The 20383-nt window shown below is 39.1% G+C and overlaps 4 protein-coding genes across 4 annotated transcripts; 1 reads left to right on the plus strand and 3 right to left on the minus strand.

Moving 5' to 3' along the window:
- Nucleotides 1–838: 838 nt before the first annotated feature.
- si:ch211-51e12.7 (uncharacterized protein LOC336335 homolog) lies at nucleotides 839–6451 on the minus strand. The gene is made up of 6 exons (XM_034143738.1): nucleotides 6292–6451; nucleotides 4537–4625; nucleotides 4189–4338; nucleotides 3898–4026; nucleotides 2389–2514; nucleotides 839–1922 (listed from the first exon to the last, which is right to left on the minus strand). The coding sequence occupies exons 2-6, from the start codon at nucleotides 4623–4625 to the stop codon at nucleotides 1832–1834; spliced, it is 585 nt and encodes a 194-aa protein (XP_033999629.1). The 5' UTR covers nucleotides 6292–6451; the 3' UTR covers nucleotides 839–1831.
- An 840-nt stretch (nucleotides 6452–7291) lies between these two features.
- msgn1 (mesogenin 1) lies at nucleotides 7292–8078 on the minus strand. Its single transcript, XM_034143739.1, has one exon. It carries the CDS (start codon nucleotides 8041–8043, stop codon nucleotides 7612–7614), a length of 432 nt encoding a protein of 143 aa, XP_033999630.1. The 5' UTR covers nucleotides 8044–8078; the 3' UTR covers nucleotides 7292–7611.
- Nucleotides 8079–8707: 629 nt separating this feature from the next.
- Nucleotides 8708–16976, minus strand: LOC117493266 (flap endonuclease GEN homolog 1). Its single transcript, XM_034143740.1, has 13 exons — nucleotides 16704–16976; nucleotides 15892–16090; nucleotides 15622–15798; nucleotides 15171–15281; nucleotides 15010–15083; nucleotides 14621–14706; nucleotides 14192–14342; nucleotides 13739–13775; nucleotides 13581–13661; nucleotides 13374–13504; nucleotides 13192–13253; nucleotides 12075–12224; nucleotides 8708–11117 (listed from the first exon to the last, which is right to left on the minus strand). Exons 1-13 carry the CDS (start codon nucleotides 16862–16864, stop codon nucleotides 9772–9774), a joined length of 2766 nt encoding a protein of 921 aa, XP_033999631.1. The 5' UTR covers nucleotides 16865–16976; the 3' UTR covers nucleotides 8708–9771.
- A 359-nt stretch (nucleotides 16977–17335) lies between these two features.
- On the plus strand, nucleotides 17336–19880 carry ppil6 (peptidylprolyl isomerase (cyclophilin)-like 6). Its single transcript, XM_034143272.1, has 8 exons — nucleotides 17336–17389; nucleotides 17474–17569; nucleotides 17913–18101; nucleotides 18333–18395; nucleotides 18567–18714; nucleotides 19367–19426; nucleotides 19525–19660; nucleotides 19748–19880. Exons 1-8 carry the CDS (start codon nucleotides 17336–17338, stop codon nucleotides 19857–19859), a joined length of 858 nt encoding a protein of 285 aa, XP_033999163.1. The 3' UTR covers nucleotides 19860–19880.
- The last annotated feature ends 503 nt before the right edge of the window (nucleotides 19881–20383 follow it).

Here is a 20383-nt window from a genome sequence, read left to right on the forward strand (position 1 = left end):
ATTCAGAAAAAAATGGAAAGTCCTTTGTTGCACTGGCAGTAAATGCAACATGCAGTATGAATAAGAAATGAGAAAGGATTGTGCTTCTGCTTCACAGCTGGGGTTTGTTTTATCTGTATACACACTCAGTAGAGCTAAAATAGCAGTACACTATGGAGCTACATGCATTCACAAAATAAAAAATGTTTAGTCGTCAACAATTCATGGTGTCTGTTTATCACTGATTCTAGAGTAAATCATTAATTTGATAATCTTCTTTTTGCTATAACCTAATATAAACATCTATATTTATTAATAAAATATTTAAAATGTACAGGAGTGTAGGATACATTATGCATTATAAGAGTATTAAATGAAATAGACAAATCCGTTTTAAATCAATTTACAATTATTGTCAAGATATTATCCTAGCAGCACACACATATTAGAGTCCATATCAGAATGTTTATCCTTTGCAGATGATGTCCTCCTTTTAGACATGCTACCACTGAATTGGAACTGTGGCATTACTCAAGTTGAGCGGTTCTGAGTCCTCCGGTGAAATTCATAAGGTAACATAAGGTCATCTTTCAAGTTACTAAAAGTGCAATTTAAAGATGCATTTTTCAGCCTTTTAATATCTGCAATAAGCTTCAGCTGTCTGCAGGCTGAATGTTCCGTTAAAGGCTCTTGATCGTCCAATCTTATCCTAAATGTACATAATAGTGTGCATTTATGCAGTGGTCTTAACATGGATAAAGTGTTCACTTGACATGGCAATTCATTATTGCCATATAATACAGATAAAGTATAATGACAACTCTCAGACTTGTTTGTGAATAAACAAAAAATAGAGAAGTTGGGTTTATTTTTATTTTTATTTGTTTTTCCACGACTACGTCATGTCTTGACGGTTTTCATTAAAACACAATCACAGGTTCACAAAAGTTAGGTAAATTACAGTTAAGAGAGTAATTATAAACACTTCAAAAACACAGTCAAGAGTAACTTGTCCTTAAATGAACCAAATACTAACGGAATTGTCTTTATAAAATCTACTAGAAATCTATTTTCAATATACTATTAATTTGTAATGTTTTTTCCGCTTTGTCATTACAAGATAGTTTGCTGTAGACAAACATGAATGTTTAAACAGCAATACTGGTGACTCAAAATAGCTGCACATTAATGATATACAATATAAAATAAAATACTCATGAATACTTGACAAGTGTCTGTTCACTTGAAAATTGTGGAAGTGTTAAACAAAATTCACACCACTACTTAGTAAAGTTATAATACTTAACTATTTCCATGTAACAATAGGTAAGGTTTAAGAGGTCCAAGTTGTACTAAGCTAGTTTACAGTGGTGCTCGAGGGATGCTGTGCACTCCTTTTCACCCAACTTACCCCATATTCAAATATACATTGCACCCTGTTTTTGTATTCTTTATTATGGATCAGGAAAGCTTCTTAAGGCAAGAACCACAGCACATTTAAAGAACTTGAACAATATGTTTTCTTCCCTTTCAGAACAGGGGTTTCAAACTTGTTTAGCTTTTTCTTGACAATGTCAAATACTTCCTACAGTACCAACAGTATTTCTGTAACATAGATAATACAATGCCTTTACATTGTAAAAGTTGTGAGGCATTTTATGTTGTTATTAGTCATTTTCACATAAATTCTTTGCCAGTAGATAATACCATTATGCAGACATTTGGCCACAGAGTATGTCATGAAGATACTCAGAAACTTAGTGTAACACATAATCATGGGGCGTTTACTGCACCACTTTGGGCCCCTTCTGCATTAACAAGTGTTTGGTTATTGTTTTTAGGGCAGGCTGTGTTAAAAGTGTCGGCCACCAGGGGGCCCTGGCCACCTCTGGCCTCTGCCAGGTGGGCGGTGAGGAGGAGGAGAGACTGGTCCATTGTGGTAGCTGTGTAAAAGGATAAAATCACACATTGGATTCTTGGCTTTGGCCAATAAGGGCACACTCTGATAAGAGCAGCCATCTGAACTAATCCAGTCAGGGGTGTGATCCCCTCTGTTACTGTGTACCTTTCAAAGGCTAAATACAATGTCATGTATTTACAGTACTTCGTGCACTATTTAAGGCTTCAAATAGTTGCAGTGCTGAGAATTGTAATTATGAGAGAATAATGTAAACCCTAAAGTGAAAGCTATAGTGAGGTATAAGAGGAAAGAGACAGAAAGGACTGTACATTGTATACAACCCCTCGCTGTTTAGTGCATATCACAAAATTAAAGAATATAACTAGTGTAGGCTTGTCTCAAATCTCACCGGATGTTATTTTGAGGAATCTTAAAAGTGTGCAAGGAAAGTGCAGAGAACTGTGACTTACAAAGCTTAAGCGTGGTTATAATATTAAAACAGCTCTTACCCTCTTGGGCCTCGGGGGTGAAAGTGGCGTGGAGGTCCAGGGGGGGGCATGCCGCAGCCTCGAGGGTGTGGAGGAGGCCCTCTGAAAGCAGGGTGACCTGGAGGAGGGGGGGGACGGGGTCCGTGCCTACAGACAGCAAAACAAAAAACGTTGTATGTTTTCAATCAGAGGAAACCAGAGGCCTGTACTACGAAGCTGGATTTTCGCTTAGCCGGCTAAATTCAGGGAAATCTCGGGCTTTCCGGTCCTACGACGCTGGTTCTCTTTTTAGCAGGCTAGATTTCCATGGTAACTTATGCCGAGCGGCAAACCTGCTCCGGAGCAGGTTAGGTGGCAGGCTAAGAGATCAACTCAGTGAAAGCACCGCCTGCTGACCAATCAGAGCTCCGTGTGCGGAGTTTAAAGCCATCAATTCATATTACAGGATAGAGGAAATACAGAAAAACTGCCGTTGCAGGAAAGACAGCCGGCCAAAATCAACTGACTGTGTGAACGTGAAAATTAATACAATATCCCCTCCCATCTTCAGAGCAATCTGACTATTATAATATTAGCGTTAAGAAAGCTTACTTAAATATCTGCCACGACATAAGTAACCGGATCAGAGTAACATTAAGTACAGTCCGCGGCACTGTGAGTGCAGACGTCGATGTGTGCCATTATCATTCATATCATATCACATCATAATGTATCATATATTTCCTTATCTGAGTCAGCTTCTTGAGCCGTATCTGGCTGTGCAACACTCACAGTGTCACATACTGTATGCAGAAGTATTATTTTAAGCAACACATTAAATTGACGAAACACTCGAGTCAAATTCTCCTAATTAAAGTCAGATCCACTCGTGTCTTGGACGGGGCAGTGATTTCATAAACCTGTTAATGTACGCATTCAAACACTTTTTCTTTTACCAGCTGTATTCATCTTGCAGGTGCAGCTATGTGGCTTTTATCCTGGATAAAGTGTTTAAGACATGGATGTTTAAAGTTTAACTTCTTCATATTTGACTAATATTAAAGTTCACTTTTCATTCAGGAAGTATGACGCTGCGCTGTCAGTACGGTTGTCCGTGTTTGAGATTGGTCGAATGCTCCAAATACCACCCCTTTCATGTGAACGCGCACCTAACTAGATAGGACACTGCTGGCTTGAGCGATCCACTTGATAACCGGCGTCGTAGTACAGCTTAGCGCCAGCGCGTATGTTTTGGCTTAGGCCAACCGGCTAACTCCAACATATCCAGGTTAAGTTGAACCAGCTTCGTAGTACAGGCCTCTGATGTAAGGATACACACGAGCAAAAGTGAGTGACAACCAACAAACCAATAGGAACCAAAGAAGATAAGATAGACTGCTCCAAAAAAATGGATGTTTGAAATGTATATAACTTACTATACGGTAGCTATAAAAACTAGACAGTTTGGTCACATGTTTTTAGAATCAGGAGGATCGTTCTTTAATCTTAGACAAGCAACTCTGTGAATGTGATTGTGCGTGAGCCGGTTACCTGTGCATGGGTGGAAAAGGGCCTCTGAGGTGCATGGGAGGGGGAGGAGGAGGAGGGCCCATGCCCATTGGTCCACCCCTACCTCGGTGACCTCTCATGTCTGGGTAAGGACGCATCCTCCTCATTCCTCTGAGAGGGAAGAACAGGAAATGCAACTTATTCATAACATGGCATTTTTTATACAGCAAATCTCTAGGGTGATTATGGTGATTCCCTTATATCATTTATAACCACACAACTCAAAAGCAACTTTCTGAATGAATACCACCTAGTATATTTCAATGTTTGTACCTCATGGGTGCAAATCCGTTCATGGCTCCTTCTCTCCCTCGACCTCTCCCGTATCCAGGTGGACCAAACCCTTTTATCATGCCCCGCCCACCACGCATGCCGCCTCGACTCATCAGACCCCCTTGACCGCGGCTTCTAAACCCACGACCCCTGAGGAGATTAAAACAAATTTGAGGAAAAAATGGCCACCCTGCAACAAGTGTGCAAGTCTTGTTATGATCACCGCAAATCGGGCAAAATCAGAAAGTATTCAGGTAAATTAAAGCTTCTCATAATCATGTAATGCAACAGTTCACCATTATGTATCCATAAATACAGTATGAGGCTGTGAGGAAACACGAGACTTACCTAAATGTGTTGTCCACTAAGGTTTTCTGAGGTTCATCCTTGGAAATCCTTGAAGTTTCGGTCACATTTTCTTCTGTGTCTGCGTCCATCTGAAATGATGCAAGTCAATATTTATATACAGTACACTGTCACTCTTATAAGATTATTAATTAATAAAAACGTTCTTATATATAAAAAAACATATCCAACTCCTCTATAGACAAGAAAATTATTTCTACATTCAAAATGCAATTTCATGTTTTACACTTGTGTTACAAAGCGATAGCCATTTACTGCCTTTTGCTCTCTCTTGCAATGTTGTATGAGATAATTCTTGATAAGACTTCTCCCTGACAAAAAATACTTTGAGGCATGTGTTTCTACATTGTGACACAAGGCTGTAAAACGTCACTCAGCAGATCTTGGAAATAGGAAACCTCTGTATTGCATTCCCTGCATTGCTCCATCATCGAGTGTGACACGCTGTGCATGCCTCACACTGAAGCAGGTGACAAGTTTTTAGGTAAAACACGGACATAGTCAAAGCCGATAGCGGGAAAAGTATTAATAGTCCCAAAGCCCAGATCGCTAGTATAAAAAAAATACAAAATCTGTGAGGCTTCTAGACAGTGGAGTTGGGTTAGACTTTTGAAAAATATAGGGGAAAGGTACGGTAAGGAGTGAGGTTGCTGTGCAGGGAAATTGCCTCTTAAAATATCTGGGGAATTTGCATTTTAGGAGTGACTTTCAAAATATGCCCTGAAGGAGAAACCGCCCCAGAAGAAAAAAAAACAGAAAAGCTGTTACTTGTTTTTCTACCTGTGTGTTTGATACTTTGGTTGAAGATCAAGCAAACAACAAAAGCTTAACATGTGCACAATACTCCCTAAAAATACACTTATTCTAAATAAACTCCATAAAAAGGTATGATGAGGTCACCATGAGCAAAGAAGTATTTGCAAGTCTAAAAACATTAACATTTTGGATCATTTATTATTTTTCACAAACTCTGGCTTATACAATCTTTCAGTTTTTCATTTTGTAAGCTGTTTATGGTGTTGTTGAATTGTGGTGTGCTTAATTGTGTTCGTCCCATTTATTTCAATGAGGTTGGAAATCCCTTGATACCCTTCTATCCTCAACTATATCTATGTGGAAATCTATTTACACATATATCTATATAGACACTTGTGGAGCAGTTATTCCTTCAAATTAACTGCCTTTAATTCATATAAGCCTCAGAGACAGAAACTATGTCATGCAGGCTGTCACACACACATACTCTATCACAGTGTTATTTTTAAGTAAATAAGCCTGCAGAGCTACAGGGCACGTCGAGCGTCATGGAAACATTGTTATCCTGATCCTAGAGACGGTTAGAGCTGTTTCATTTTAAGCTAGGACAATCAGAGGGGCACTGTTCAACAAATACACTTAAAGTCTCTAATAATGCTCCTTAATACTGTGCAGCATACAGGAGCTAATGTCGAACACATGTGGTTAAATTATAACGCAAAGGGCTTGGAGGGCCCTGTCTAATTCCTGGAATAAACAACGCAGAGACGACCTGACACACAGTATACTGTGTCCAAAACTGTGTATTTGTTATACATAATATTCGACTAGATATCTCACATTTGCACAGCTATTTTCTTAGAAATAAAATACAACTAAAAAGGCCGAATAACAAGATTGTACCTAAACGTTATTCGTTAAATAAAAGGGGCGTTTCTGTGGTTTTCAAACGCTTTGGTGAAACACAGAGATGGGACTTACTTCAGTTGGTGATGCAGGCGAGGTAGATTCAAAAACTAAACCAACTTCCCTAGTAGCTAGTAAAAATATATATATATTAGAAAAATAAAAACATTTACAACATTTCCTGCAGCTTCTGTGGCTCCTTAGCGTTTTGTAATGGCGAGTTCGTCAGGCTTTACTTCATCCCAGGTTGGATTTCTTTGAACACATTAGGTGGATGGTCACGCCCACTTGGAGGAATACTGGTGTCTGATTGGCTACTTGTTGCTCTCAGTCAGCCTGTTTTGGATATTTCGGCCTTCTGATTGGAGGAATTGGCTGACGTGTATTCTAATTGTACCACTCATCCTGAAGTTAATTAACTGGGCCAAGTTCAAAACATAGGCTATTTATCGTAGTTGTAACAATTTATGACCGAAAACTATTTTTTTTTTTTTATAAATTCTTTGCCAATGCACAAATCTCAAGACGTTTTCTAAATAAGTTAAACCGTTTTGCTGAAAAGTGAGTATTTCTTAAGATAGTCCTACTATGTTAAGTCTTTGGTCACATGGGCACAATCAGTATGTGGTATCTATAAACTCATAACAATTTGATTATCAATATCAATTAAATATTTTAAATGACAAGGTCCTGCTGTTAATTACAAATGCAAGATTTTAGATCAATCAGAACCAATGTTGTGCTATTTCACATTTTTCATTAAGTCTCTTGGCACATGGGTTAGGGTAAATACCTGTCTGGGTACGCAACCTGGAATTGACACATCGTTTATCTAATGGATGTGTTTAACAGTGTATTAACAGGCCTGATATATTGTATAGTAAGGAAAATAATAGACATTTTAACTCGTCAGTTACAAAAAAACAAAGACAGGACTAATTATTATATAGCTTTCAGACACAACTTTAATATAGGCTATTATGAAGCGACTTAAACTTTAACACAAACAGCAACAACATATAACAAATATGATGAGGTTTCACTAAGTTCTCTGCTACACAAACAAGGTAGGCCTAATAGGAGAAAACCTTCATCTGTAAAGCTACATTTCATACCAAGGGGAAAACATATACACATAGAAACAAACAGCAAACTATATTTCCAAACATTTAATTCACAACTCCAACAAAGGCAGCCTCATATACAAAGTAATGGTCAAGTGCCCAATAAACAATATTTACATCACGAGAAGGGCGAACAAGAGAACAATTTAATTAAATCAAATGTTAAAGTTAACTTAAAAATGTTGTGTTACTCATCGAATATATAAAACTAACTCCATTAAATGTCCAGGTCAGAGTAAAACCTTATGCGTAAAAAGTAAATTTGCGTCCGTTACGCGCGGCCCAGGATGTCTGAAAGCTTGTTGATGTATTCAATAGTGTATTTGAGGGTCTGTATCTTGGTCAGGGGTTGGCCTGTCTGACTGTAGTCCGGCGGCAGGTAGTCTCGGAGGTGGTGCAGAGCCTCTGCAAGACTCCTCATCCGCATCTTCTCCCTCTCGCTGGCCTTCACGCGTCTCTTGGTGGACATCTTGGGCTTGCCCTGCCTCTGTGCTTTGGAAGAGGCCCTGCGCTCCGGGAATCCGTAAGGGAAGTCCTTCATCTCCTGACTGCCGCTGGAGAAGCACATCTCCGGGGAAGAGCACATGGAGTCTATGGAGGACTCCGGGGAAGTGGACTGAAGTGAGTCATGATCTTCTCCAAACGCACCCTCATGGCTCTTCCACTCAGACAGCATTTTAGCTGTGACAACATCCATGTCCATGTTAGAAATATCCTTCCCGACAGTCGTGCAGCGAGGATGACATCAGGGGTGAATGACAGGTTCTGTGAAGGAGATTTTTCTGCAAGGAGTTTTTATATAGAAGCAGATCTCCGGAGCTTTATGGGTTCACAGCTCAGGCGAAAAAAAGTTCAAAGAAAACCCCAAGTGCCAAAATGCGACCTTCCCGAAGGTTCGTTATCACTGGGGTGTGAATAAGGCTAAATAGACGGATAATGTGATGGAAAGAAAAATAATTAGATTTCCTTGTGTGTGAATTTACTCTTTAAAGTCTTCACGACGACAATTATCAGTTTGATGTGATTTGTCTAATGAAGGATTGAGAGGATGCTGTTTCACCTGAGAGCTTCACACCTCTCCGGCAAGTCAGGCCTGCGTGTGTCTTCAGTCTGGAAGTGAAGCAGTCAAAACAAACAACACTATTTTTAACTTACCAAGACAGCCTTACAGAGAATTTTTTTGGAGATACATCTTGTATCTTGTGTTATTTGTATAAATCAAGACCCCGGATATGTAATTAGGTATCATTTGTTTATATATAATTTGTAAGTCAATAATATTTTTGTTTATCAATTTAATACTGGTTAATTTTATACAGTGTCATAATTCTCATGTTTCATTTCATTATTATTATTTTTTGTTCGAAATCAAATCAATCCTGTTTTCTTTTCTCTCAAGAAATGTTCCCTGTGAGGGATTAATAAAGTATGTCTTCTTCTTTTAATGCACATATATTTACTTGCCACCGGGAGAAGGTCAATTGTTTCAAAGGCAGTTTACCTGTTTCAATGTCAGAAAGTGCCAATTGTTAATATCATTCACAAACAAATTACACATCTGAACAAACTTTTACTTTACAAATGAGATCTGCATTGGAACACAAGCTGAGAAACTGTCAGGAATAACAGGATTTAAGACCAAGTACTTGCTCTGAGTTGTTATTTGGGCAGAGGATGCAGCTGTCACCAAGCTCCTGCCAGACCTTTCATGTCTGAAAAGGTGTGTAAGGCCTCACTCATGATCAAGGGGAGCGACACTGGCAGGTTGTAAAACCAATGGCTCAGCGTCCTCTGTGCCTCCTCTCTAGCTGTGCGTAGTGACATGTAGCTTGTCAAACAGCAGCAGGAGAAAATAAGCACATGTGGTGCCGTTACATGGTATTACATTCTGAAAGCAGTGCTAATCCACAACCTTTTTACTTCTGATTTACATGAACTGTTACTCTCAGGATCAGAGGAGCAGGCCGGTAAGAGCAATGACAACTTTGAACTTAATTGGAACAAATATTTATGTGAACAATTGTCTTTGTTCATTGGCATAATCAGTCAACGTTTTTAATCTCACAACATATATTTCATAAAAGAATCTTCACAATAACATAATTTTCATCAAAAGGCCTGTCGGTTCAACAGTCCGAAATCCATAGATATTCAATGTATTATTATTTTAAGACAACGAAAAGCTCATTTGAGAATTTGGATCCACCAAAAGTTTGATTTATTCGCCTTTAAAATCAATAACAATTTTTCGAAAATCAAAAGAGTTGCTGAATTATTTTCCATCAATTGACTGATTTTTGCATCTCTTCTGTGAAAAGATAGAACGTGGGCATAAGAGTTGTAAATCAACCTCCATTCAAATGTTCCAAGGTTAATTTTTCAAACTTGAAACCTAAAATCTCACATGTCCATCATCCTGTATTCGTGCTGCTCACTTCATGAATTTCAGTCTCAGTCTCTCTGCCAGTGGCAGTGGACTCTCAACACAAATAATGGAGTCATCACTGTCCAACACGACGGCTGGTGATCCCGGGGTCTGAGGAAACACACCACCATCAACGTGAGCTGGTGGGACATCTTGAGATTTGCTTTGAGTAGCTACAGGTCTGCTTTTTAATTCAATGTCTGCACTGCAGCTCTGAGCCTTTGGCTGTAAAGACTGAACAATGGTAGGAGCTGTTTTAGCTGTCGGTTTGGTTGTTTTAGGTTTCAGTGGGATGGCAGACAGGAAGTTGCCCTTCATCTTGTTCGTGTGCTTGCTGTAAGCTTTTCTTTGTGGTCCTGTCTGCTTGTTCTCTGCATCACTTTCCTCGCTGGACAAACACACACTCATGCACACACTCTTCTTGGTGCTGTGCAATGCGTTCCTGTCACTCTTAACGGGGTCAGAGTTGCACCTCTGTGGGGCCAGTGTGGATGATGAAATGGCTTTCCGGACAAATTTATATTTCTGAGGAGGCTTTTGGGGGCCGTTGTCCTTTGTCTTACTTTGTACTATAGGCGTCAACCGCGGTTGTGAACTGTGAGTTTCTGCCTTATTTGTTGCACTCTGCTTTTGTTCAGTGAGTGGTTCCTTTCTGTTTACAGCAGATTCTTTCCCTAGCAATGCAATGCCACTGCTACCTTTATCGGGGATCTGTCCATTTGGTTTTGGGTGTGAGTTATGAGAAGACATTTTTTTGAGAGAGGTCAACTCATAGTTAAGCTGTTTTGAGATCTCATCATTGTGTTTCTCCTTCAGGTCCATAGCTCTTGCTGTGTTCTTCATGAGCAGCCTGTCCCTCAAAGGACACTCTGTGAAGCACACCTCAGATCTGGAGTCTGCTCTTACGACGTCATTTGAGATTTTCAGCTCAATCTTTTCATCAAAAACATCACTGTCTGTGGTTTCCCTCAGTTTGGGCTCAGTGGTGTGGTTAATAGTAGATTGTGGAGTTGGGGAAGACGTGAAAGACAAAGCCTCCCAGTCTATATCACTCAGATGCAGCGCGTCGATAGCATCAGAGACGGATGGAGAAGCAGCAGCTTCACTTCCTGCATGAGACAGAGGAGTTTGGGGGCAATCGCCCAAACTGCTGTGCTCCTCTTTTGACTTCTGACGCTGTTTATGGTTCACTGGAGTGTCCAAAACCACCACTTCTAGGTCATCTGGGTTTGAAGCAGGCAGCTTTTGTGGTTCAGTGTTGGAGGAAGTCTGGATGGTCATCTGGGCCAAGAGGTCAGAAATACCATCAGAAACATCAGATGGCTTCTCCTTTTTACTCTTTGGTTTTTTCTCTGCAGAAGAAGATTGAGACCAGATGTCAGTGTTATACGACTGAAGGATTTCAAATTGCATTTAGAATTAGTTAGCGTCTACTGTGAACCAGGGTTATTATTATTATAAACGTAAGCTGAAAAGAAATCGAAAAAAGTCTATAGACTTGTAGAAATAACAAGAACATGATTTAAGTAATGTATTCGGTAACTTTTAGCCAAGCTATTCAAAATCAGTTCTGATGTTAACCAACAATGTCAGGATGAAATTGTAGGTGAGTTTTTCTGACAGTGGTAGTAAAATAACTCTGGTTCCAAATTAAAAAAATTAAAGAAATGATGGCTATGTCTACACAGTTCTTCAACCATTTATTGTGTATCTATATGAAGCTTTATACTTATAAGACAGTATACCAGGCCCTACAAAAACAAACTAAAACTAAATACAAAAAGTTAAACAAAAACTAGCAAACATACTCTGAAAACACAAATTATTCCAAAATAAAATATAAAACTAGTTGAAAATTCAGAACTTTTATAACCTTGCTGTAAACATATTCACTCTGGATGTATTGACAGAAAGCTCTTTGAATATCAGCGGATAGTTTTTCTACACATTAGGAAGTGAAGCTCTGCAGCAGTTAGGACTAGGAGGGGGGGGGGGGGCACAGTATAACCAGCATAAAGTGACAGCGCAGCCTGTGAGACAGACACCTCTGGCTGCATCAAAGCCTCTGGTGTGAACCGGTGAGCTGCCAAACTCTTCAGGTGTCAGAGCTGCTGCAATAGACTTTCAAAACAAGTGGAAGCTCCAGGTGTCTTTGATCAGGAGCTTGTCAAGTCTGTGGGGGGGGCTCCCTACTTTCTCATGAAAAGTTTAACTAGACTAACTGTCAGATATGGTTATTGTAGGAAAAAATTCACAGGAAAACGTATTTTTCTTAAATGGTGGGTGGATATTATAAATGATTTCCTTACTCTTGGTCTTGTTCTCTTCAGCCAGAGCTTTGTCTCTCAGGTAGCTCTCCACCACCTCTGGGAAGGCCACACGGAAGAGAGACTCTTCCTCCACCGTCCTCACCTCGTGCTGATCCTCCGCGGGACGATCCTCAGGAAACACGTAATGTTCTGCAGAAAAAAAAACAAGGTCAGGTCCAAATAGCTCTCTATAAGACTAGTCTTGCACTTTTAAGTCAAAAGTGAAACCCTCAAATGTCAACAAAACAAAAACTAACATTTTAACTAATATTCCATTTACTTGAATGTTAGAAAAAGGTTAATAAAGGTTCAGGTAAAGGTAAGATAATGGGTATACAAGAGTTTTTTAATACAGTATAGCAAATACAGCCACATGTTTTTATATAAATGGCAACAATATTAAAACATTTCAGGTTTTTTTTTTTGTAAATTACTTGAGGGATTTTGCAACATATAAGAAACACTTAATATATAAGTGTTAGAATTATGAGTATGAGTGCAGTGATATTATTATTTATTTTACTTTTTAGATAAAATGTTCTCTAAATGTATATGCATCACAAATAAACCTACATTTTCCCCCAATTCAGCTAAATGTGCCTGTGTGGACTCGTGACAGGATAAGCGGGGATATTGAACCAGCGGACTGCAGTTCACACCAACAGTCATTTAACTGCAAGTCACTTTTTAAATCAATGATTTCAGATATGTCTAATTTAGAATATCCAGCGATTTATGGTATTTATACGCATAATGTACTTATCGGTTTTCTGAGAAATACTTCTTTTAAATGACAGAGGGTACCACATTCTGAATGAATTTATAGGCTGATCTTGTTAGTGACGTGGACTTTGATATGACACATTTCCTAGCCTGGGAAGGAAGCCCGTTTAGCACCTCGTGGCCTTGCGAGTGATCTGCCACCTCTGAACCCAACCTCACAGCAAGGCACTAACAGACGACCCGGGGACGAGCCCCTCGCTGCCCAACCTCCACCTCGCGCTGCAGCAGTCCCATCACTCAGCCCAGAGGATGTTTTCTTAACTAAATGTCGCTTTTCTTCTCACATTTGTAATATAACAAATTAAAGCATGCAAGGAATAAGAATATAACTCACCTGGTGTTCTCCAGACGATCTCAAAGCAAGCGACGGCATTCCTCACCCTTGGTTTAAAAATTCTGTTGTTTAAAAAAGAAGTTGTGGATTATGCATGTGCTGAATAACCTTTTATTATGACAATGCCACTAAAGCTACATATTTGTTTTTGTTAAATAAATTGAAATTGAACGTAGGTCTACCTGAGGGGCTTGATTTGGGAAGACATTTCTCTTCCATATTTTCTGTTCATCAACTCTGAGTAGGTCATCAAGACTAACGCCTTTTCACTGGTGTAGTGCTTCGGCCACTCCATCTTGTCATAGGCAAATTTCTGGAGAAAAAAAACTCACTTAAACATGCAACTCACTTAAAAGAGATACAAATGTTAACGCGTTATTAAAACCAACCTGTATCAGCATCAGGTTTGGCTGTCTCCTCTTGAACTGTGACACAGGCTTGTCCTTGGAAATCAGGAACTCTTTAATGATCTGCAAAATGTTATTCAAGTATTAAAAAACAAACTATATACTGTTAATTATGATACTACTGTGAAAAATGGCTGTACCTCTGTAAAAGGGAACAGTTGGCTTGCCAGTGTTTTCCTAAAAAATAAATAAAATACAAAATGAAAAGGTTACACACAACATGGAAGCAAATCATTCTTTAAAAAACACCCATTACAACTTTCCAAAGTCGGAGTCTTGTTTTGTCCAACCAAAACCCAAGAGATAAAGCTCACTCATTAAATAATAACAAAATATTATTTTTTTTGTTTCTGCAAACACATATCTTTTGCCATTTTGACTTCTTGATAAATAGGAATATAGCTAAATGCTTGCCGATTATATTTCTGATGATAAACAAATTATAACTAATCAATGCTTTTGGAGCATTAAGAGCTATTCCACATCCTAAGATTAAGGATGGTTATTGACTAAAAAGCTGCTAGTCTTGATCTTCATTTTAGTAAATGGGATCCACTGTCCTGCATGCAATTCTTTAAAGAAAAGTCACATACTTCCTGATGTTTGCCTCAAGAGACACGGCCTGCCGGGTCTCTTCGAAGCGGTGCCAGTCACAGGGACACTGGTAGTCAAAGTCCTGAGGCTGACAGAAATGTTTACTATCACAAAGCACACAGCCTTTACGTTCATGTGCCTTCGCTGAGCCTGGAAAAGGAAGATACATCTGAATTAAAACTTGATCAAATACAAAAGTAGGAGAAGACGACAACAACTTGAAAATCTAACACACTACTACAACTTCTGTAAAGTCAGAAGCATATTCAGAGCAACCCATCTCTCACATACGTGTATGTTTTAACATGACAGGTTTAATGGCTTTTAAAGTGTGAGACATGTCCTGTCAGGGACAACCACCCCTGATCTTTCCACCTCTTATCAGCATCGCAAACTGGGGTCAGAGTTGAAAGTGGGGCACCACTCACCAGGATGTCGACAGAGGTGGCAGTGGGGAACCTTCTTTAAAACTCCCTCAGACACACCCGCATTGTCCTCCTTCCACTGGGTGAACCTGGGGGAGATCAGAGAAAGGTTATCAGTAAGGATAAGAATGCTTATCTGCAATCAAAAGTCAGAAAACTAGATACAACAGCTGTCATGCCAAATTGGGCCAGGGTAGTAAAGTAGGGTGGGCCCATTTCTTACTTCCTACACTCTTCTTCCTGCGCCCTTGCTCAGACCACATTCATTTTTAAACTAAGCTTTCATTTAGATCTCAACATCACACCTGTAAGATTTGTGACTGCATCTTGTACAGTTGGGCACTATCACTGTGATATAAAAATATGAGCTTTTAATAATCTGTGTTTCCCACCTCTGCAGAATAGTTTGTCCTTTCAGCATCTGGATAAGCTTCAGTGATTGCTCTCTTCCAACACCTGGTATGCCCTTTATGAATAATGACAATGTATAGTGAACATATCTTCAGATTGGTGATTTTGATAGTGGAAATTTACAGTAACATGTTCTCCCTACCTTAGGAATATAATCGCAGCCAAGAAAGACGGCCAGACCAACCAGATTCTCTCTGGAGATATTTAAGTCTGTGTGTACTCTGGAGGTCTTGTAACAGTCCACCTGAGGGTCCTGGAAGGGAAGGTGAGAAACAGTATTATGCATATTTAATTGCATCATTAGAGTAAAATACAGTATTGATACATGGGAAACAAAAACGCAAAAATACTGGCTAGTTAAAATACAAGTTGTAGGTCTGCAGCAAAAGTCAATTTCAATACTGATTAATGTTTAAATGCTTAATGAATTCAACAAGTAACCACAACATTATGTAACAATTTAACCTTCGAACAACAGCTTCAATATCCTTTGCAAAGTAGCTGTGTACAATTAAAATGTAAGTAAGTATGAGGTTATGGTCCTCCAGATGTAACACACTGCAGATGATGGAGATTAACTTTAACAAACATACTTTACTGTTCAAATTAAAGTTCCTGTAGACAGTCCGGGCTCCATACAAGAAGGCGTCTCCATCATTAGTGATGCAGCCGTCCACCAGGCCCTCTGAGTCCAGGTAGGCACACATGGCCTCAGCCTCGCCTGCAGCCGTCACCCAGGGCACACCCAAATAGTCCAACATGGCTGCACACTGCAAGTGTTAGAGAATGATAAAATCACATATAAACTACATTTATTTATCAAAAGTGATTATGATTAAGATGTGAGTGGAGGAACAACCAACCTCTCTGAGTACAGCATTAAAGCGCCCTCTGCTGGTGTTAGATGTAGTCTTAGGGGCAGAAGCCTTTTTCAATCCTCCAAATCTCTGTTCTGTCCTCTTGCTCATCGTTTCTGCTTTGATTTTAGGGGCTTCTCCTTCCATCACAAAGACAAGCTTTACCCCCATAAGCGTGAGAGATGACACCCTGAAAAATAAATTCCTGGACACAGAAGAAGAGACAAAAAAATTGTTTTTTAAATATAAGAATTAAAGCTAACGTTATAAGAATTTAAACTAGAACTAACTGGTTAGCTGGTGTTAGCCAGTCACACAGCCTTGATAGTTACTTGGCTGTGTTTTTAATGTTGTTGTGTGTTCCTTGCAGTGGTTTTATGTCACTTATGACATTGTTTTGCACCTCTTTGTAGCGTTTTTGTTGGTGCCTCTTTGTGTAATAGCCGTATATGTTAGGTAACTGACCGGATGACTTGGAGAGTAATGAAGGATCCGTTCTGTGCTTTAACTGCAGATGAAACTACTGCTATTGACTTAATGCACATCCAGCCATGGTAATAATAAGTGCATGCCTCAAGGCGTCTTATACATCCATGGTCAGCATCAACACAAACTGCATATCACTCCGCACCGACATCAGTAACCATCATATATGTGCGCGGCACTATACTACACTTTGTTGTCGTTTTCTTGAGTTTTTGTGGTCATTTTGAGTCTCTTCCTGGTTGGTACATTGTGACATTTTCTAGGCAAAAGCCAGAGGGGGGGGGGGTCCTGACACTTTGAGCCCCTGTAATCCACATATATGTGACACTTACCTCAGGTGGGGTTTGGTAACTCTCCCCATCATCGCTTGCACATGCTGGGCCTCGCACACCCATAAACTCAGGTCAACAGCCAGCGTTTTTCCGCTCAAACTGTACAGAGGCACAGACTCACGGACCGGCTCGACGATGGACCATAATTCGTGAACACCCATAACTACCAACACATTAGTTTATAGCTAATTTAATAGCAGGGTAAAGGTAGAACACGTAAATGTTAAACCACACAACACACGACTACAAAGACTCGGAGATTTCAAATAGTGGCGCCGTTGGGCCGCGTCCCAAACCGTTGAACATCCTTATATCACGCTGCCTTGTTGCTTTTTTAATTGTCACTACGTGAAAAAAAGTACATTCAACGTTTAAATTAAATATATATAATCAGCAGACGTTTTATGTAGTACGTATGTCATTCATTGTTTCAATGAACTCGATTATTTAGAAAACAAGGTGGAAAGAAAAGGAACAGTCTCACGAAGTCGAACAACGCCTTACTTTTTCAACACAAACGTCATATTCAAGCGCTTGTTGCTATGGATACGAGGCTTTTGTTTAGAGACCAGACTCAGGATTTTTTTTGACAGTTTTTATTTTAAACCATGGACTCTAAACTACAAATAGAAATGGTCGGCTTGATTAAAGATCGCAGTTTCCATGTTGCCAAAAGTATTGTCGAGGTAAAGCTTTTTATTTCTTACAGTTTTATGTAACATGTATTTCCCCTCAATTTTACACTTGTATCCTTTGACTATGAACAACAGGGACTAAAACAGAAGTTTCCTGAGAAGTTTCTGGATCCGAAAATTAAATCACTCCTTGAATTAGACTGGCACACATATCTGTGTCAAAAGAAAAGGGTAAGTCCTCTGATTATACGTTTGAAATGCAAATTAATCAAATTAACAGAAAAGTAGAACAATGCTCTACAATGATAGTAAAAGTGTAATGTAACCTAAAATTGAAATGGAAAAATACTTAAGTAAAGTAAAGTACAAGTACATGATTATTGTACAGCACTTGGGTAAATATACATGTTATCTTCCACCATTGTTGTAGATGAGCTGCAGCAGCTTGCTGAGGGTTGTGATGCCACAGCTAAACACACATACACAACACACAACTGCCGTAGTTTGACGTCATGGCTTTTCTGAAAAGCTGATTCACAACCACACATCTGTTGTTTAACACTTGTAATTCAAGGAGCTGCGTGGTGACGTGTGGCAGTACTCCAGCAGCCTGATGTGCTTTCTGAACGGCCTTCTCCTGGGTAATGAGAAGGACCTCACCCGCTGGGCCAAGAATGAGTGGAATTTTTCTTTCACTCGGCCACAGGCTTTCTATATGGCTCTCACTGAGGACAACTACAACAAACACCTTCGAAACACTGGGGCAAGTCAAAAACACAGTCACAAAAACATATATTTAAATAGGTTAGAACATTTATGAAAAGTTATGTTATGTGTACATGAAGTCATCTTTGAAAACCATTAGGCTTCAGTTATAGTCATTAGCTGCACTTATTAATGAAGAGTGCCCTGTCCAAATCATGTATTCATTATATTTGTTCAACCTTAAATCATCTAAATGAAAATAATAAATGTCTCTTTCCTTTGATTATAGCATCAGTTTGTCTTCATGGACATTGAGATAGCAGGAGAGGCAGTAGGGAGGTTATTGTTTGAGGTGAGGCAAAAATGTATGTTGTTTCACATTGCTTATACAAAACGCCTGTGTCATCTTAAATCCCTGACTTTTGTATATTGTAATATTCTTTAAATGGTTGGTATACAAAACTAAATGACATCACAGAATGGCAGCATGTTTTACGAGGTGCATTGTCCTCCCTCTCCTCAGCTGTTCTCAGATATTTGTCCAAAGACATCAAAGAACTTCGAGGCTCTGTGCACAGGAGAGCAAGGCGGATCAGAAAGTGGCCTCCCACTTTGCTACAAGGGTTCCCTGTTTCATCGTGTGGTGCCAAACGGCTGGGTGCAAGGTGGAGGTACGGTCCACATTATCAATGTCACAATTTTAAATAAGATACGATAAGATTGGAAATAACTGTATGATGTCACACCAGGAAATTCTGTTCTTACAGTAGCTTTAGAGTGAAAAAGCAAAGGGAAAAAGCAGTTAAAAAATATTGAAACAGGATAAAAACCAGACAATTAAAAATACAACATTATAATAGCTATTTATAAGCTACACCTTTCACATATCAAGACAGATATGAGGGTATAATAACAAGTAAAATAGAAATACATAATAATCCATCCAACTTCAATATCAGGGCAGTTAATTTGGCATACATGCCACTTTAAATGGAAAATATATCAATAAATTATTAGTATATGAACTGGAATTGAACTTCCTGGATTGTGTTCATGTTCATAATGATTATTTTTTTTCTGCTTGAAAAGGCTTTATTATATTTGGGTCACATGATTTTTAAACTTATCTGACTCTATTTACTGGAAGTGAAATTATCTGTGAACTCCTGTAACTTCCTTCAATACTCATTACATAGCCCAGCCCTTGCTTACACAAATACCAGCACCTGAAGTTGTTAGGAAATCATGTAAAATTGAGGAAGTGGTCTTTGTACAAATGTCTTTGGTCTATTCACATAGAAGCTGTATCTTTATATCACGTAGATATTAATCCAGTGAGGAAAGGTGATGGAGGGGAGTCAATCTATGGACCAACGTTTGAAGGTAAAAACACCTACGGTATTACAATGAATGTGTGTGTTAGTGGATTTACTTGTACTGTATGAAAACTCAGCTGGACATGTGTCATCTTCTCCATTTAGATGAGAGCTTTTCTGTGTCCCATACTAAACGTGGCACTCTAGGAATGGCCAATAAGGGCCCCCACAGCAATGGATCCCAGTTTTACATCACCCTGCAGCCAACACCCTGGATGGACAGGACCTATGTTGCCTTTGGGTTTGTATCACACCTATTTTATTTCTCAGTCCTGCATAATCTCAATTCTGATTAGTTGGAGCCTAATGTCTTGGTTTTCTATTCTAGTCATGTGGTTGAGGGTGTCGACGTCCTGAGGAGATTAGAAGAAGCTGTGACCTGCAATGAAAGACCCAAATATGAATGTAAAGTTACAGACTGTGGAGTGTTTAAGTTTTAAGTCAAGTGCTTAAATGTTTTATCAATGTTATTCATGGTATAAAATAAACCTGAGATACATGTAACTTGCGACTTATGATTTTCTTACAGGTTGAATTACTAGTTACTTTATAAATTCAGATTTTGGCACACACAACTTTTAAAATATGATTATTTAGTGAAATCATCCAACATTATATAAGCGTCACTTTGTCAGAAAAAGTGGTGGGGACAATTTCTCCAGATTTAACATCAGCATAGCAGAAGACAAAATATGTCCCTCCCTCCCCTGGGTGTTGAACCTTGAGCACCTGCATGAAAAACCAATGCATAGACCTGGACCACCAATGTGTTTTTAAAATGCCCAACTGTAGGTCTTGCTGTCGTGTGATTTGTACTTTTATGCACACAACTAGCACACAGGTATGGAGGACAGAACATGACATAAGTAAAAAAATTAATAAATACAGGAATAAAAACAGGAATAAATACAGGAATAAAAACAGGAATAAAAACAGGAATAAATACAGGAATAAAAACAGGAAT

Source organism: Trematomus bernacchii, unplaced genomic scaffold, assembly GCF_902827165.1.
Source record: "Trematomus bernacchii unplaced genomic scaffold, fTreBer1.1, whole genome shotgun sequence".
NCBI classification, from domain to species: Eukaryota; Metazoa; Chordata; class Actinopteri; order Perciformes; family Nototheniidae; genus Trematomus; species Trematomus bernacchii.

Bases quoted from the DNA above. Each gene is read 5' to 3' on its own strand.
- si:ch211-51e12.7 (XM_034143738.1), bottom strand. From the start codon at position 4,625: ATGGACGCAGACACAGAAGAAAATGTGACCGAAACTTCAAGGATTTCC. The intron at 4,339-4,536 runs GTAAGTCTCGTG...TAATCTCCTCAG, and splicing joins TTAGTGGACAACACATTTAG to GGGTCGTGGGTTTAGAAGCC. The intron at 4,027-4,188 runs GTACAAACATTG...CTTCCCTCTCAG, and splicing joins AACGGATTTGCACCCATGAG to AGGAATGAGGAGGATGCGTC.
- msgn1 (XM_034143739.1), bottom strand. From the start codon at position 8,043: ATGGACATGGATGTTGTCACAGCTAAAATGCTGTCTGAGTGGAAGAGC.
- LOC117493266 (XM_034143740.1), bottom strand. From the start codon at position 16,864: ATGGGTGTTCACGAATTATGGTCCATCGTCGAGCCGGTCCGTGAGTCT. The intron at 14,343-14,620 runs GTGAGTGGTGCC...TTCCTTTTCCAG, and splicing joins CCACCTCTGTCGACATCCTG to GCTCAGCGAAGGCACATGAA. The intron at 11,118-12,074 runs GTAAGGAAATCA...CTTCTTCTGCAG, and splicing joins TGAAGAGAACAAGACCAAGA to AGAAAAAACCAAAGAGTAAA.
- ppil6 (XM_034143272.1), top strand. From the start codon at position 17,336: ATGGTCGGCTTGATTAAAGATCGCAGTTTCCATGTTGCCAAAAGTATT. The intron at 17,390-17,473 runs GTAAAGCTTTTT...TATGAACAACAG, and splicing joins TTGCCAAAAGTATTGTCGAG to GGACTAAAACAGAAGTTTCC. The intron at 18,396-18,566 runs GTGAGGCAAAAA...CCCTCTCCTCAG, and splicing joins TAGGGAGGTTATTGTTTGAG to CTGTTCTCAGATATTTGTCC.